This window comes from Streptopelia decaocto (genome assembly GCF_964273445.1).
Source record: "Streptopelia decaocto genome assembly, chromosome: 22".
In the NCBI taxonomy this organism is placed as follows: domain Eukaryota; kingdom Metazoa; phylum Chordata; class Aves; order Columbiformes; family Columbidae; genus Streptopelia; species Streptopelia decaocto.
The window spans coordinates 6,262,876-6,279,925 of record NC_138677.1 but is presented as its reverse complement, the minus strand read 5'-3'; the positions used below and the strand labels follow the sequence as shown (position 1 = coordinate 6,279,925).

The 17,050-nt window shown below is 46.2% G+C and overlaps 1 protein-coding gene across 1 annotated transcript; it reads left to right on the top strand.

Moving 5' to 3' along the window:
• The first annotated feature begins 594 nt into the window (after positions 1 to 594).
• DCAF7 (DDB1 and CUL4 associated factor 7) lies at positions 595 to 16,060 on the top strand. Its single transcript, XM_082071098.1, has 7 exons — positions 595 to 1,018; positions 5,379 to 5,537; positions 5,941 to 6,052; positions 7,669 to 7,787; positions 8,396 to 8,605; positions 9,141 to 9,258; positions 9,770 to 16,060. Exons 1-7 carry the CDS (start codon positions 881 to 883, stop codon positions 9,940 to 9,942), a joined length of 1,029 nt encoding a protein of 342 aa, XP_081927224.1. The 5' UTR covers positions 595 to 880; the 3' UTR covers positions 9,943 to 16,060.
• Positions 16,061 to 17,050: the final 990 nt, after the last annotated feature.

Here is a 17,050-nt window from a genome sequence, read left to right as displayed (position 1 = left end):
TTGGGAGCATCCGTGAATTCATTCCTGGCGGTACGAAGTGCGGGCGCTAATCTGCAAAGATCCCTGTTGCTTCACCCAGTTGCTTCACCCAGGGAGTGTGGGGCTAATGGACGTGCGGGTCTTACAGGTCAAGGATGGGACCCCAGACAGACACAGTCCCGCCAAGGGGACTTTAGTTAATTAGTGACAATCTTCTCCCCACCCGTCACTCGGAGGACGCGGGACTCGAACACACGGCACCGCCGTGTGCTGGAAGCGCTCCCCGCTCGCCGCGGGTTGACGTGACTGACACCGCTTCCAGCCAATCGATTATCAATAAAGGCTCGAGAGCCCGCCTCACGCCACTGCGACCCCTGGTAGCCAGTAAGATGTCGAGAATGAATAAAGCCTCCCTCTGGGGCGGGGTCAAACACAACGGTAGGTCATCCCAGCCAGGGGGAGAGCGTCCGTTTGGGATGAAGGGCAAAGCGACCAATAGAAAACCGAAGAAGGCCAAACGGATAGGAGAACTACCCAATAGATGCTTGAGCCTCTAAGTGGCAGCCAATATAGCCAATTCGCACCCAGTGGGCGGGGCTTCCCGCGTGGCTTCCGTTCCCGTTGTGTGAGGGGCCGAATCCCAAACGGCCTCCGCGCTGCTCCCGCCGCCGCCGGGGTCTGGAGCCGGGCCTGGGGGCGCGGCCCGTGCTGCGGCCTCCCCGCTCCCCGCCGGCCTCGCTGCGCCCGGCTGGCCGCTCCTCTCCTCTCCCCGGCCCACTTCGCCTTCCCGCTCCCTTCAGCGGGCCCATCGCTCCCCCCCGAGCCCACCCGGGTTTCCCCCTCAGCCGAGCCCGCTGCTCCTCTCAGCGCCGCCGCTGCCGGGGGCCCCCTCGGCCCAGCCATGTCGCTGCACGGGAAGCGGAAGGAGATCTACAAATATGAGGCGCCCTGGACCGTGTACGCCATGAACTGGAGCGTCCGGCCGGACAAGCGGTTCCGCCTGGCGCTGGGCAGCTTCGTGGAGGAGTACAACAACAAGGTAGGGGGACCGGCGGCTCCCGGGCGCGGGCCCCGCCGTTGGGGCGGTGCAGGGGCTCCCTTCAGCAGAGCCTGGCCCGGGCTGCCCGGAGCGGGCGTGGAGTCTCCTCTGGAGACATTGAGACCCGCCTGGACCGAGCTGTGTGATCTGCTCCGTGACCCTGCGTGGGCAGGTGGGCTGGGGACCTGCAGGGGTCCTGCAGCCCCAGCCACTCTCATTCCGTGATCCCACCTTGCCCTCGGCACCGGAGCCTTCAGGTGTCCCTGAGGTGCGGGTGCTGGCCTCGCTCCCCCTGCCGCAGTTCGGGGTGTTAACTACAGCAGGACCTCAGCGTTGCTGGAGCATCCCGGGAAGATGCGGCTCGATGCTTTTAGGGACACGGTTTAGTGCCAGAGATAGGTTATGGTTGGACTCGATGGTCTTGGTGGTCTCTTCCAACTGGAATGATTCTATGTTTGAGGCTTGTTTCCTCAGATTTTGGGAGGGACTGTGGGTGGGAAGAGCCCCAGGTGCTGGTCACTTCTCAGCCGGGAAGGTCCCCCAACTGGAGCATAACTGGCTTTTTTTCCAGCATGAAGGAAAGCGTATGGCCAGGACTAAAGTTTGTGCATATACAGCATGTCTGAGACTGTGTTGCAAATTTTATGCTGTTGTCATTTCTTGCTGTGGAGAGCTTCTGTGTGGTAACTTTTCTCATAAGTATATAAGCCACTTTCACTGGTTCCTCAGTAGTTTTACTTTTCTTGGAGAACAAGGGTGTAATGAGGCATGAGATTATATCTTCAGTGTTTCCCTGCCAGATATAAGCCGAGAACCTTACACTGGTAATAGAGACAACGTGTTCACCTCTGCAAACACTTGTGCAGTCATTTCTGAACAGACTTTAATGTACTAGTCTGATATAATGAATTCATATAAATGGAAGAGAGATGAAGAAATGGGTATAGTTACGGAGCATCCTGAAGCTTGTATGGAACTAAGATTTTGCAGTTACAGCCTTGTGTATTTACAGCGTGTGTGCTTTGTAGCTTTGTCAAGCTGTTTAATGGGGATTGTGGAAAATGATGTCAGAAAGTTGATGTTGGGGCTTTGCAAGGATGTGATGAGAGGAGGTGACAGTAAAGCAAGGGTGACATCTCTTAGATTGTTAAATTAGGTTAGGACATCTCTTAGGTTACATTACAGCACCTGCAGACGTGATACTTCTGAGCACTTTGTAGTTCGGGCAGGATGAGCTGGTGTGTACGAGTCATCTCCTTATGCTGGTGAGCACTGTTGTGGTTCTGGGAGTGCTGCTGGGGAAAGGCAGGTCCCTGAGCTTAAAAACTTCTAATTTATTTAAAGACCAGCTTGAAAATGTTTTTAATCTGTATTCTGAGAAGCTAATATAACAAACTTGCAACCAGTTTTTTTGTTTAGAGGTGGTAGAATTGGTTACTAAGGCGGTATTGGTTTATGTTGCCTTTACCTCCTGAAGTTGGGCCCATTCCCTGGGGTGGCTCTTGATTGCAGTGTGATCAGGTCTGCTTTTCGATTCAGGCTTCAAGTGTAAAGAAATTGAGCCAACCCCGCTTTTTCTACCCTTCATGCTCACAGTTGTTGCAGACAGGAATTGTGTAGGACTATGTACATTTCTGCTGTCTGGAAATATTCCTCAAAGCTTCCCTTGACCTCTGAGCTTCAGGAGTAACTATTCTGTTGACTTCACGTAAGCACCACATGCTATGAGATCTGTGTGGTGTACAGAACCTGACATTAAATATATGAGAATGGGATGCCAGTCTGGATGTTGCTGCTATAGAAATAAAGCTGATGTATGATTAAAAATTAAACTTGTCCAATAAATGCAGTGCAACATAACCTTCACTTGCTGAGAGGTTTTGCTGTGCCTCTGATATTTCAAAGAGCTCTGGGGTTTTTTTTTTGAGGTTTCCTTGTTTGCTGCTTTTTGTAATGCTTTCAGTAGAGGAAGATCATTAAGACAGAGCTGTCCTGGCTAATTGCAAGTGTTGTTATTGCTTAGAGTATTGATGTTGTCTCCTTTACTTTAGGGACCAGAACAAGCTGGGGGGTGGTGTTTCGTCTGCTCTGTCTTTATGGTGTCGTACTGTGACTCGCACAGCTTTGCTCAGTCTTTGAGAGGCTACGGAAACATTCAGGGAGTAGCTTCATGCTCCAGATTGGGAACTCTTGGTGCACACCGGCTGTAAACTCTTAGCTCTGTCCATGTAAGTGGTGTAACCTCACTCGTACCTGGGCCAGACTTGAGGCATTTCTTCGTGCAGGAGCTGGCAGCAGCAATCTTGCCTGGCTTGCAGGAGACAGGACTCTGATATAATCCTGCAAATAATTCCATCATTCCATCTCCTTGTGTTCAGCCTGCACAAGAGGATGATTGGAGGGATTCTGTAATCACTGTATGTGATCAAGTACGAAGAGAAGAGTCGTACCTTTGAATATGCTGAGCTAGGAGAGAACACAGCTTCTCAAGCAGTATTTTCCACTCCTGTCTCCATGCGTCCCAGGCTGCTGCAGGTCAGTGTCACACACCTGATCTTCACCACTTGCCACAAGCTCCAAGTGTTGATAATGCAATTTTTGTTCTATATCCCAGCCTGCCACTGAAAGTGTCAAAGATCACAAAGATACCGGGTTGCTACACAGTCATTGCTTTTTCTTCAGTTCAGAGGGGTTAAACATGAATATGCAGTGCAGGAATATATAAATTCACACCAAGAAAAGTGGGTCCTGTGCTGTTTGAGGTTTGCTTCTGATTATGAGTGTGTTGATTGTGTAGGCTTTGTACACTCATATCGAGCTGAAAACAGCATAAGCAAAGGAGACGTGATTAGAGACCATTTGTCTTCTGATCGTGACCTTGCCGCAAGATTTTCTATCACCAAGGACAATTTGCTTCCTTTGTAAAATCCGCTTAGTATTTCTGATCCCTAAAGGAGTTAGAAAGCCATTTGTCAATCACTTCAGAAGCCTCGGAGATTCTTGACTGATTCATCCTAAAGTAGAATAAGGAGTAGCTGGAACAAAGAGTACAAGGCAGACTTGGATATGTCTTTTAGAGTTAGTTCTGGGGTGAAAAGGCTGGATTTTCTCATTGAGGCAAGGGGCAAGGTTTGCTTTTCTTAAGAGCATCTCTAAATGGACTCATAACCCCTAATGTTTAAGATCTGCTGAAGCATTTGTTGTTTTTTTTTTTTGTTACATGGAAAAAATAAGGTAGATTTCCAGTCTAATTTAAATGTGTAGTTTATGAACCAAACTGCGTATCTGGAATGTTTAGGATTTTTCTCAGTAAAAGTCCATTAAGCCACTGTTTCCAGGAGGAAGCTGCTGTGTGGAAAGTAGTAGGAAGTTCCTACAGTGAGCAGCTTACAAACTAATTGTAGTGAGTTGTCCTCATAATATTTGTGTTTTGACAGCACTTAGCACAGTGGGGCTTTCATCCTGTTTAGCTCTTGCACTCGCTGCTGGGTTAAACACATCTTCCAGCACCGCATTGTTCGCTGAGCACTTTCTGCCGTGTCAATATTTTTCTAATAACATCATGTCTAGGACGTGAAGCATTACTTCAGGTGTTGGCGTGACCAAGCTATGTGAAGATAATTTAGTGTTTGCTCCATCTCACATCACTCTCACAACCGGGCAAATGAGCCCTTCCCACTGTCACATTGCTGTGCAAAAGAACCCCTAATTTGGAATCAAGTTATCTAGAATCTTTCAGACCTGCTTTCTTGGTCTTTTCACACAAAACATTTGAATAATTACTTAAATATGTTGTCTTCCCCATTATTTTTTGAGTTCTCTTTTCTGACTCTGTGATTAGTCTGTATCTTAATTGTGTGCAGTTGTGACGGAGTGTTTCAGTTAACGTGATGCTGAAGCCAGGTAGGCAGAGAGCTGGCGTGATCCGTCACACGCCGCGGGGCTGTGGCCCCCACAATAGGGGCTTTAATTGTGGGTGGTTGTCATGCAAACCACAGCGTGTCCTGCTCTCTGAAGATGACATTGGCAGCATCAGTTTGGTTGAAGATGACTTGGAGTAATGTTTGTGCAGTTTAAGCCTGCGATTTAAACTAGGCTTTGCGATGTGGAGAAGGGTGGTCTTTAATCCTTTAGGATTGGATTTTGATTCATTTGAGATCAGCTCTTCAAAGTAAAGCGCTGTGGTGATTACGTATACTTCACTTTGCTTACATGCCCCAGCTGGGAAGCAAAGCTTCAATGATTTCTCATTCCATTGACGTGATGGTCCTTTTATATTTTCCTTCTGAAATATATTCAGTCTTAATGCTGTAATTATAAATTATTTTGATAAAATTCTTTTAAATGTGGCTTTTTACAGGTGCAGCTTGTTGGTTTGGATGAAGAGAGCTCAGAATTCATTTGCAGGAACACCTTTGATCACCCCTACCCTACCACGAAGCTCATGTGGATCCCGGACACCAAGGGGGTGTATCCAGACCTGCTGGCGACCAGCGGCGACTATCTGCGCGTGTGGAGGGTGAGTGAATCCTCCCTAGAAAAAGACGAACCATGGTACTAATTGTGTGGCATATTGATCCCATTTTCACTCAAGACCAGGTGTTTTGAAGCGAGTTATTTTCCTTTCAGGGTGTCTTGCCCTTGCTGTAGCGTGGAGGTTAAGATATAGAATCAAGTCAGAGCACTTAATAACTTGTTTTTTTAACCGCAGTAATGTTACTAAATATGAAGATTATAGAAGCAGAATTATCATGGTAGTTGCTGTCTTAATTGCCTTATTGAAGACAGAGATGGTGATTGTTTTTGAGAGCTACAGGATGTAAAGCTGAGAGGAAAGAAACCCAGATTAACGCTTTGTTTTGGAAGTGCAAGTGGAACAAGTTGTGATGTTATTTGAGTCAGATGTTTCACTTTTTCTAAAGGTGGGTGAAACAGAGACCCGGCTGGAGTGCTTGCTGAACAATAACAAGAACTCTGATTTCTGTGCTCCACTGACATCGTTTGACTGGAATGAAGTGGATCCTTACCTTCTAGGTGAGACTGACAAAATGCTGCATTTTTGGCATGGCTTTTGAATTTAGTCTCAAGCTGGGGCTGTGACTAAGTGCTGTGTCGTTGCGTGTCCACTGGTTAATCTGATCACTAACCAGTGAAGAAAATTCTACACTGTAGAAACAGACATTGTCTTAGGTTAAAAATAAAGAATAAAAAAAATCGTGCAGCTCACAGACATTTTTACCTTGACAGGTGCCCTGTCCAGTACAAAATTGGTCACTTTGGTTGGATTAGGCATGTTCCTTATTTTCATATAGGGAGCCTCAGTCTTCAGGGCTGGTGAGCTGTTGTAGCACTAAGTAATGATGTATTAATACATGAACTCCTGCGACTTATTTTGGCACATTCTGGAGTGGATAGAAAACCGTGTACCAAGATTTGTCTTTTGGGAAGCCATTAGAGCAGCAGCAGTAAAACCAGGAGCCATTAATTCAGTTGGAGGAGGGGGCTGAATGCTTAAGGTTTAATTATAGCCCTTGGGACAAACTCTGAATCCAAGATGACTGATCCAGCAGAGGTTTGTTTCCCAGAAGAGTGCAACCGTTTATGTTGGGGGGATTTGCCCAGATTAACAGTGATAATATGTCATAGTAATTATTTACTACATGATTTATTTTTTGTGTGTTGCATCTCTGATCTCTTAAGAGCTTTACTACTAGCCCCGCCTTCAGTCCACAGCAGAAATGAATTAATAATAATACACTATCGCAGCACTATTTTGGTTTTGATGTGGACGTGAGACTTATAGGATGGAAATGTTCATCTGGTAGAGCGATGGACGTGATCTCCCTCGACTTGAGTGAGGCATTGACACCGTCTGCACAGCGTCCTCACAGCTGAACTGAGGGAGTGCGGCTGGATGAGCGGGGAGTGAGGTGACTGCGAACTGGCTGAAGGGAAGAAGCCAGAGAGTCGTGGTCAATGGGCAGAGTCAGTTGAGGCCTGGATCCAGTGCAGAGCCTCAGGGGCAGTGCTGGGGCTGGTATTGTTCAGTATATTCATCAATGATTTGGATGAGGGAATAGAGTGACTGTCAGCAAGTTTTCTGATGACACCAAGCTGGGAGGAGTGGCTGACACTGGAAGCTGTGCTGCCATCAGAGACCTGGACAGGCTGGAGAGCTGGGCAGGGAAAAATGTAATGAAATAGAACAAGGGCAAGTGTAGAGTCTTGAATCTGGTAGTGGAGGTTGTGGAGTCTCCTTCTGTGCAGACATTCCAACCCGCCTGGACACCTTCCTGTGTAACCTCAGCTGGGTGTTCCTGCTCCATGGGGGGATTGCACTGGATGAGCTTTCCAGGGCCCTTCCAGCCCCTGACATTCTGGGATTCTGTGATCTTGGTTGCATCAGGCTTCTGAATAGATTGAAGTTGACATGAGCTATTTACACTTTATTCCTGTGAGGAAGGCGATTTCTGCGGCTAAAAGGTTTGGGCACTTGGGCTGTTGGCTGTTTGACATTCTTGATTTGAATTGTAGGCTGTTCTTGTAGCTATTTTGATCTGTCGATGTCAGAGGATATTACATTAATCCACCAAGTGATTAAATAATTTGTGATAATATTAATTTTGCTAACAGAAGTGGTTTTCTTTCAGGTACCTCTAGTATCGACACAACCTGCACTATTTGGGGTCTGGAGACGGGCCAGGTTCTGGGCAGGGTAAACCTGGTCTCTGGCCATGTGAAGACCCAGCTCATTGCGCATGACAAAGAGGTGACGGCTTTTTCTGGGTGTTTACATTGCATGGGTTTTAAGCAACAAAAAAGAAACAGCTTTTCTGTCTTCCTCCTTTTTCTCAAACTCTGATCCAAAAAGAGAATTTATCAAAGATCAAGATACTCAAAACTGTGTATCAAACTAAAACTGCACTCGTGGCTATCAAAACAGCTGTTTGCTCATCGGAGAATCTGAACTTGAGAATATGCTTGTGTTACTAGATTGTGCTCCAGAACATTTTAGAAAAATGAGGTAAAACCTCAGTTGATGTTTTGAAATCAACTGCATAGCAAAGGCAATAAGCAGCTTGCAAGATTTTCATTTTAACATAATACTATTTTTAGCAATTAAAATTAAAAAAAAATCTGTCTGGGAAACGGGTATGTTTCATTTTAGTGAATCATCCTATAATGACACAATGCTTTTAATTTTTTGCCTCCTTTTGGCAAGTGTAGTAACTAAGAATTTGGTAGGAACAGCAACTGTTTGGCAGAATATGTTGCAATTAGATCTGCTCTCCGTATACACAACCCATTTTACTGCAAACGCGGAGGCAGCCTGCTCACTAACCCAAGGCTCTGTCCCTCTGTCCCGTCGCCGAGCAGGTGTACGACATCGCGTTCAGCCGCGCGGGCGGCGGCAGGGACATGTTCGCTTCGGTTGGTGCGGATGGCTCGGTGAGGATGTTCGATCTCCGCCACCTGGAACACAGCACCATCATTTACGAGGACCCCCAGCACCACCCGTTGCTGCGTCTCTGCTGGAATAAGCAGGATCCCAACTACCTTGCTACGATGGCCATGGACGGCATGGAGGTACGTGCTAGTGGCTGTGGGTTTTTTGGGAGGTGGCTTGGTAGTAATTAGTAAACAGGTTGTTAAAGTAAGTGCGGCAGTGTCAATTCCTGAACTGCAGTATGATCGAAGATCAATTCTTAGTGTACTAACTTCAGTAGGAGATAAAGAAGTAACTTTGGCGTTATAAACTTGAAGATCTCTGTGTATGTTTCAGCTGGTTTTTAAGAGGGATCTGTGAGCCAGTTGGGCGATAGTTTTCACATAAAACCTTAACTGCAAGTGTCTGAGTCGCCTTGTTCTTTGGCAGTTCAGTGCACAGGGCTTCGTTCCTCAATTGGTTTGCCCTTTCTGCATCACTCACAAGCCCCCCGTGAAGTCTGATGCCTTTTGAGACACACTGACTGTCTTGAAGCCATTTTTTGAGAACAGCATTTACTCACCAAGTGCATCCTTTGGGACAGGGCTGTATTTGTAGCCTTAGGTCAAAATATTTGCTTTTCTGAGTATTTTTTTAAATGCAAGTTGTTAATTCAGTTGGGTTTTGTTTCTGAAGGTTGTGATTCTAGATGTCAGAGTTCCCTGCACACCTGTTGCCAGGTTAAACAACCACCGAGCGTGTGTAAATGGAATTGCTTGGGCACCTCATTCCTCCTGCCACATTTGCACAGCAGGTAAGTGTGGTCCGTCCTGCCTGGCTGTGTGGGTCAGGCTCTGGGACTCTTCTGCTGCAGCTGCAAAACTCTCTCCAAAGGTTTGTGCTGTTCTCTGCCTGCCTTTTGCTAAAGAATCCCTGCAGTTTAGAAGCCATCAATTAGTGACTTTCCTAATTTTTGTGGGAAATAGACATATGCTGGAGCTTATTGTGTGCAAATGGTGAGCCCAGTGCCCAAACTGTGCATCTGCTTTGGCTAAGCTCTATTATTTTTATGCTCCTTAGTTTTTTGCAAACTAGTTCTTAAATGTTTTCAGTTCCACTGATGTCTTTCAGCTCTGTGCTGGGTAATGTGTAATGATCCAAGCTTGTTTTGTTGGAACGTGTTTGTATCACTGTATCTCTGGCTTGGTTCTCATCAGGACTGCGACAGCCGTATCCTGTACAGCTCCTTGGACTATATGCCTGTTAGTAGTATGGAGATCTCATTATACCTTGATTCTACTGATGATTTTCTCTTCCCTCTGCAGCGGATGACCATCAGGCTCTCATCTGGGATATCCAACAGATGCCTCGTGCCATTGAGGACCCGATCTTGGCCTATACAGCCGAGGGCGAGATCAACAATGTACAGTGGGCATCCACCCAGCCAGACTGGATAGCGATCTGCTACAACAACTGCCTGGAGATTTTGAGAGTCTAACCTTCCTGCTTCGTGCCACCTTGAGGCAGGGCTGCATAATCTCCCCTCCCCTCCTAAAGTAAGAACAACACAAGTGGCCAGTATCTGTTGTTGCTTTGCATCTACTGTTACAAGAAACTGTTACGAGAATCAGTGGCAGGTGTGTCCTGTCTCTCCAAGACTCTAAAATGCAGAGACGTGCTGAGCCTCTTGGACCTTCTGGGTTCTGGTTTTCTGTTTGTTTTCTTTCCCCTTCAGTTAAAGTTCTGTGTATTTGTTTGTTGACTGTGTTAATAAGCTTGCAGGCTTTTAAGTTGCTGCATATGTCCATGTGTTTGTCAGCCAGCTGAGGCAGCACATCCAATGAGTTTAATAGATGCAAGTGCAAAACAAGGTGGGGGAAAAAAGACATTGATGTTAACAGCCACCTTGGCAGGAATCTTAATCATTCCTGTTGTTGTTGCCTCTAAACTGTTTAAACATTTGTATGTTTTTTATATATTGGGCTAACTTTCTATTGAGTAAGGCTTTTCTCCCAAATTCTTACTTTTGATATGTGATCCACTTCCATACGCAGGATCTATTCGTTGATACAGATCACAGTGGGGCTGCGGGCTCCCGGCGGCCAAGGCCTGCAGAACTAACTGTTGCCTTGCCTCTCTCTACCTGGTTACCTGCGCAGAGTTTTCTGGTGCTGTGAAGTACAAAGCACTTGTTGCACAACTTCTTTACACTTTTCTGATACTAGAGGCAGTCGTTACTACGGTAGGCCTTATTTTTAAATGATAACTGAATTTGCGTGCATCCTGCAGTTGTGTTAGCTAATGGAATGGTAATAGGTTTTGGAAGGAAGATACGTGCATGACTTAAGCTCCCAGGAGGTAAATGACTCCTGAAAAATGTGATTTGTAATGGACTTGGGACTGGCACTTCCAATCAAATGATTTCCCCTCAGAAGACTTATTATCTAAAGCAAAATAAAATGGTTTCACACTTTGTAGCTTGCTTGATTGGCAAATAATGTGAGCAAGTTTTTTTGTGGTTAGCCTGTACCTTGGAGCTTTTTTCGTTTGGCCTGTGTTCCAGGAGTTCTTGAAAGGAGGGCAGAGCAATCTTTTGTGTTTTACAGAGTGTATTTGCTTGGTACTGTCAGGTCTTGTTGAACGAGCCAGATGAGTTGGAAAAGCTGGTCCTCTATCCAAGCGAAGGCTGTTTCTCTGAAACCAATGATTCCCTAATGCACAGCGATGGGTTTAAAAGGGAAGAAACTGTGCTGTATAGGCTTCGGTTTGGCTCTTGTCATCCTCGTATCTTTTGAGGATGTGCCTGAGGGCTTCTGTTTCTGCAGTGAATAGTGGATCCTGTACAGCAGTGCTTTTCAGTCGGAGCTGAGTGGATTAGGCACGATAAAGATCTTTGATAACAGCTACTCAAGTGAATGCTCCGCAGAGCTGGTGATGAAGACAGCCGGGCATAGCTGGTCGGTGAGGCTGCGCCAGCCGAGCTGCCATGTGTCAGACCATCAGAAGTGTCTCCACCTAACGAGCGTTCACCTGCGGCCGGAGGCAGCGTCATAAAGAGCAGGATGTCGGCAAACTTGCACTTTCCTGCACAAACTGACAAGATTCAAGTTGGGAGAAGGGATTGCTGTGGAACAGCGAAGCTGACACTGAAATCGCTGTCAATACAGAACAGGATTGGAAAAGTTCTGTCATTCTGGACATACAGAAATATTCTCCAGGCCGCTGCTCAACATGGAGCTCAGAAAAGCACTGCCTTGTGGATTTGATAGGGATTCATTAGGGACAGCTTTATTCCATCACTCCTTTTTAATACTGGAGAACCAAAAGACTCTTAACACAGTTCAAGCTTGTGTTTTGTCAGTGACATTCTGTGTTCAATTGTGGGATTTTTGACAGAAAACTTGGTTTGTCGTGAAGGTCAGTTTTTCCTGTTGGCAGCAGTGCTGAGAGCAGCGTGTCCCACAGGCGGGTTTGACCTAACGTCACTACAGCGTCAGCCAAACCATTAGGTTATCACTTTTTACAGTAGCACTTGGTCTTAAACGGGAAAATACTTATGCAGAACGAAGTGAAAATGAGGATTTTCTTAGCAGAAGCATATAACAGCATTCACAACTTTAGATACTTGTATAAAAATATGCACACAGGCTGCGTACTGTTTAATTACAAACAGCAGGCATAATGTGCTGTGTTACTAAGAGGGAACTACCTGTAGTATTACTGCTTTCTGTAGCCCCCTTTATGTTTGAGTCTCTTGTATAGATGGTGCGAGTAAAGGGTGAGTGCATCTGGTGCTTAGCATAAAAATGCATCTTTTACAGCTGTAGAATTGTGCTTTAAAAAAGACATGAGATAATTTAGTCGAAAGTGAAGTCACTAAAAGACTCCGTAGGCTGTACTGAATGGCAGATGCAGTTTATTGCCAGAGGAATACAATCTGTTACGCTAAGATGATGAGAAAGAGTGTGTATAAAAGGGGCTGGTGGTCTGAATGGCCAGGTTGTTTTTGCTGCTGTTGGAAAACAGTCTTGTTATGAACCTGAAGAGAACCCGGTGTCAGCCCTTCCAGCCACAACACAGCTTCAAGTTCATTTGTGGAACTGCGAGCTCGTTCCAAACTCCTCAAAGGCAAGCGAAGGAATCTTAGAGGCTCCAGTGGGTTCTAAATAAAGCGATATCCTATTTGTTTAGCCAGTTGGGGTATCTGCTGTATCTCCAGCATATTGCTTTGGGCATAATCCATTCTCATTCTTCATATGAAATTACATTTGAAATCACTAGAGGCTGTTTTGGACCAGGGAAATGCTACTTAAAATAGCTGCTTTTCAAAGAAGTCACTTCAGAGGTTAATGACTGAAAAGACATGAAAATCCTCCTGGGTGAGATGTTCTGTGGTGCAGATGGCGCTGTCAGAGCGAGGAGAGCGCGCCCTGGGTGCCCTTTGCCGCGGCGGCGGGGAGCGGACTGCCTGCTGCCGGTGTGTCCGCCAGGTAGAGCAGAACCCCGGGACTTGTCACCGGAGCCTGTGAATCAGGAGATACCGTTTGCAGCATTCAGTTCTGGTGGCTGTAAAGCCCTCACAAGCAGGATTTTTTTTTTTTCCAAAGTGTATGAAAATGCTTTATTCGATCTCAATTATCTTGTGCTTACTGCATGAGCAGAGAGAGCAGAGCAACTGCTTTTAGATGCCTCGTATCCCTTGAGTATAAAGTAACATTAAGGGAAAAATCTCAGCATCGGTGAGGTTTGCAAAGCAGAAAATCACATGCTGTTGGTACAGATGAGGCTGATTCTGGGGCAGAAATCTGAAGTAGTTGTGTACCACCGTCCGCTTGATTAATTCGAGATGCTTACATTCTGTTTAAATCGAGCTTTCTGTGCTCCGATGGTGTGGACAACCTGGTGCTGGCACATGGGCTCTCAACCAGGGGATCCCCATCATGTAAAACTCATTAGCGAGGTGAAAACCTGCAGCAAATAGGTTGGATGTTGGATTGGGGTGTAGTGTGCCAACTCTGTTAATTGTCTAAATGAAATGGGCTGCGTTGAGGTCGCATCTCTGGGAGTTGTACTTCTGTGTGCAGGGATTTAAAAGGCGAGGATTTGAGTGCTTTGACAATCTAGTTAGAAAGAAAACGCAGTGGTTTCAGAGATTGATATGAAAGGAGACTGATAATACAGGTTGTTCCTTATGGAATGCTGAAATGTACTTAACGGGGGAGGCATTGTCTCTCATAAGTCAAAGTTAATGATCCTTTCAAAACTTAGCTGTAATTACTCTCCGGAATGTTCTGGATAATAGTAAAAAGAGCTATTTTTTGCCTGGTGTTGCAATGGGAAAGCTGCATCGGGCCGAGTGCAGATGCTGCCTGCCAAGACAGGTGAGGGAGGAGTCCCATCCATGGCGATGCGCAGAGGCTCCCGTGCTTGTTTGAAATGTAAATGAAGAAAGCTGAGTGTGTCTGTTTTGTTCTCTTGCAGATGGCACTTTAACAAGTATATTTTTGGTAAGATTAGGGAGAGAGTCATCTTTTCCTCGGCCCTTTTATGGTAGGCATTTGTGTTTTGTATAAAATGTTAAATACACAACAGTCACTGAAATCCTAAACTGGCTGCGTTATCAGTATCCAGCGCACCCTCATCTGTTCCTACTGAGCACCAAAAACGTGAGCGCTTGGCAATACTGTTGAGGTTAAACTGCAGCTCTGAGACTGACACGATCCGGTGAGGCCACCCCAAGGCACGTTGTGCCGCTCGGTGCCCAGAGAGTCCCTTTGCCCTGCTCAGAACTCGGCGTGTTTGCGGATCCTTTCCTGCTCCTGGCCGCGGTGGCAGGTTGGTTGTGCGAAGATGCAGCTGGATTCTTTGGGTACCTTATTTTTGTGATAGAAAGACAATGCAGCTCTTGTCTGTGAGCGCACACAACCTGAACTCCTGCTGTTAGTGCTGTTTTAACTCTTTCAGGACATAGTGAAAGGAATGAACGGCTGCAGGGGCTCCGATTGCACAGATGCAGTTCCATCGAGGTACCGAAGGGTTTAGTTTTCTCACTAGCTTAGCAAAATGGTCCTACCCCTCAGATCCACTGTTATCCTGTCACTTAACACACGTTCTCTCTGATATTTCCTGTTTTCTACTGTCAGACCAATACTGAAGAGCAGGCCTGTAGTTATTGTACCGCAGCCATTAAAAGGAGGTGTCCAGAATCAGTCCTGGAATGCGCAAGGTACTGTCAACTATGTTCCCATTTCTCCTTGTGGAGAATCCGGGGAATTAATTGTATGTGGCACTTAAAGAGCACTTTTTCCCGCTTAGAGACGCAGCTGTATTTCCCCCTGCTGACCTGAGGAGAGTCAGACGTCTCCTTCTCGAGGATATCGAGAGTTTAGCATGCACATGACTTTTTCTTTCTGGGGGAAAGAGATCTCCAGAACTCCTGATCAGCACCTTTCACCAGCACTAAAACACGGTAATTAAGACGCAACTGAATAGCAGTCAGTGGGTGCTCATGCGGTGACCGTGGCAGGGGCGCTGTGGGACCTGCGCGCTGCTGCCCGACACAGGATGGAAAGGTATCTCAGTGGCCTTGTGTGCAACCTCTGGTACTCGGCATCAAGCGAGAATTTCCATAATCACAAACATTTTAAAAACGAATTATCTGCGTGGCTCCCATCAAGTTGATTTCTTTTCAGAAGAATCTAACAAAGTGAAAAAATAAGCTGTTTCCTGAAAAAAATAGGGTGGCCACGAGCAGCCGCGTGTTCAGCTCTCGCCCCTTGGAGATTGTGTTCCCGTTTGCAAGTCTCTGATGGGGGTGAGATGTGTCCCAGCCGAGCGCAGGCGGAGGAGCGGAGCCGCTGCGGAGGGTCCTGGAGCAGCGGAGGGTCCTGGAGCAGCCGAGGGGCGCCCGTTGCTGCTCTGCCAACCTGGTAAATATGAATTCCGAAGTCTACTATTGAACAGGAACCTTTTTTCGGTTTGAAACCCGGGTTGCTAGCAGTGTAAAATGTAATTTAAATCCGTTTCTGTTACCGATAGTCAAGTAGGAGACGTTTACTTTTATGTGTGTTTTCCCTTCTGCTCTTCCCATGCGCAGTCCCGTTGTGGTGATTCCTGAAGTTGTAATCTTTGTAGCATGATTGTACAAACATCCATATGAGATTCCTGACTTCTTGTTCTCACTAAAATATGTTAAAGCAATAGTAGTTTTATTTCTGTCCTTCTCCACCTTGTGTATTGAGATTTGCAACTTCGCTACTATACTGTCCTAGAGGAGCCTTAGTATCCCGCTTTTCAACAGGCGTGCGTTGTTGACCTGGATAACTGCAGTGTCCCTATATCCGTTATTTTTATGGAGAAAATACAAAAGGTTTTGTTACGATGGATTTGAACACCTGAGTCATGGAACCATGTTGTTGAAACTCTGTAAATTTTAAGGCAATTTTCTGAAATCGCTTGCAAGTGGAATGTCGCATCCTTTTATGCTGTTTCCTGCGTCCTATGTAGTTTTATTCCGATTTTTTAACCTCCTTTCGAAGTTCCAGCCTCCTGTGTATTAGGTACAGTATTTTCTGCCTTTCATACTTTGTAATAAAAATGGAACATTTGTAGATTGACTGCGGTTCACTGTGTGAGTTCGAGAGCTGGGACCTGGGGGCGAGCGGGGAGCTGATTCAAAGAGGCTCCTGTGTCCCGCGTGGAGCTGGTTGCTGGCGGGGCGAGGGCGCTGTTGGCTTTTCCTTGTCTACAGAACCGCTGGAGCGTATCGATTTCTCATCCCACTGATACCCAAGCAAACTCGCCAATTCGAGCTGCCCCAAGTTGCGAGTTACTCCAGATCATTAGATGGTTGGGAACCCAGTCCCAACGGAGCTCGAACAGAATGGTTCGTGTGGGTGTACTTTAAATATTTGCGTTCTTCAAACAACCTGCTGTGGGGTCCCTGTGTGCGCGTGGTGTTTGTGGTTGTTTTCCAACCTCTTTGCGTAGGGTTCGTTCCCTACACAACGAATGGTAATTATCTGCCTGCGTGGCTTTAAGGTGAGGGGAAGAGGGATTTTTCTTTAGTTCAAATAATTGGTCTCTAAGGCTTTTTGAACACAGGCAAACTGAAGACAAAGCAATTGGGTGCGTGTTTAGCTGCGAGGTCCCTCCTGTGCGGGGCTGACCTGTGGTCACGGGTGGGTTGATCCAGCAGCTCAGTCACTGGGGCCATTGCTGGAACTGGGACCTGGAGGGGAACAGGGTGGCAGAACTTGGACCTTTGCTTTCACCTCAGAGCTTGGTGAGCAGACTGATGTCAGTATTTAGATTAACTGTGGTTACACTAAACTCTTGTCCGGCAGCCTTGGGTTCCTCTTAATGCTTTGTGTACTGCCTTTGAAATAAAAGCTCATTAAGCTTCATGACCGCAGTGGAAAGAGTTGCCTGTAAAGATGCTACAGTGGTTTTTAAGCTATATATGGACTTTGTTCTAGTAATCTGTATTTGGAAAAGATGCTTTGCTTCTGCAAATTGTTTGTCTTTTACGCTAGAAATGTATTTACATCCTCTATTTTTTTTGTTTGGATCTGTGCTTTGGAATTCTGCAAAGAAACTTTGCAGCT

Bases quoted from the DNA above. Each gene is read 5' to 3' on its own strand.
- DCAF7 (XM_082071098.1), top strand. From the start codon at position 881: ATGTCGCTGCACGGGAAGCGGAAGGAGATCTACAAATATGAGGCGCCC. The intron at 5,538-5,940 runs GTGAGTGAATCC...CTTTTTCTAAAG, and splicing joins ACTATCTGCGCGTGTGGAGG to GTGGGTGAAACAGAGACCCG. The intron at 8,606-9,140 runs GTACGTGCTAGT...TTGTTTCTGAAG, and splicing joins TGGCCATGGACGGCATGGAG to GTTGTGATTCTAGATGTCAG.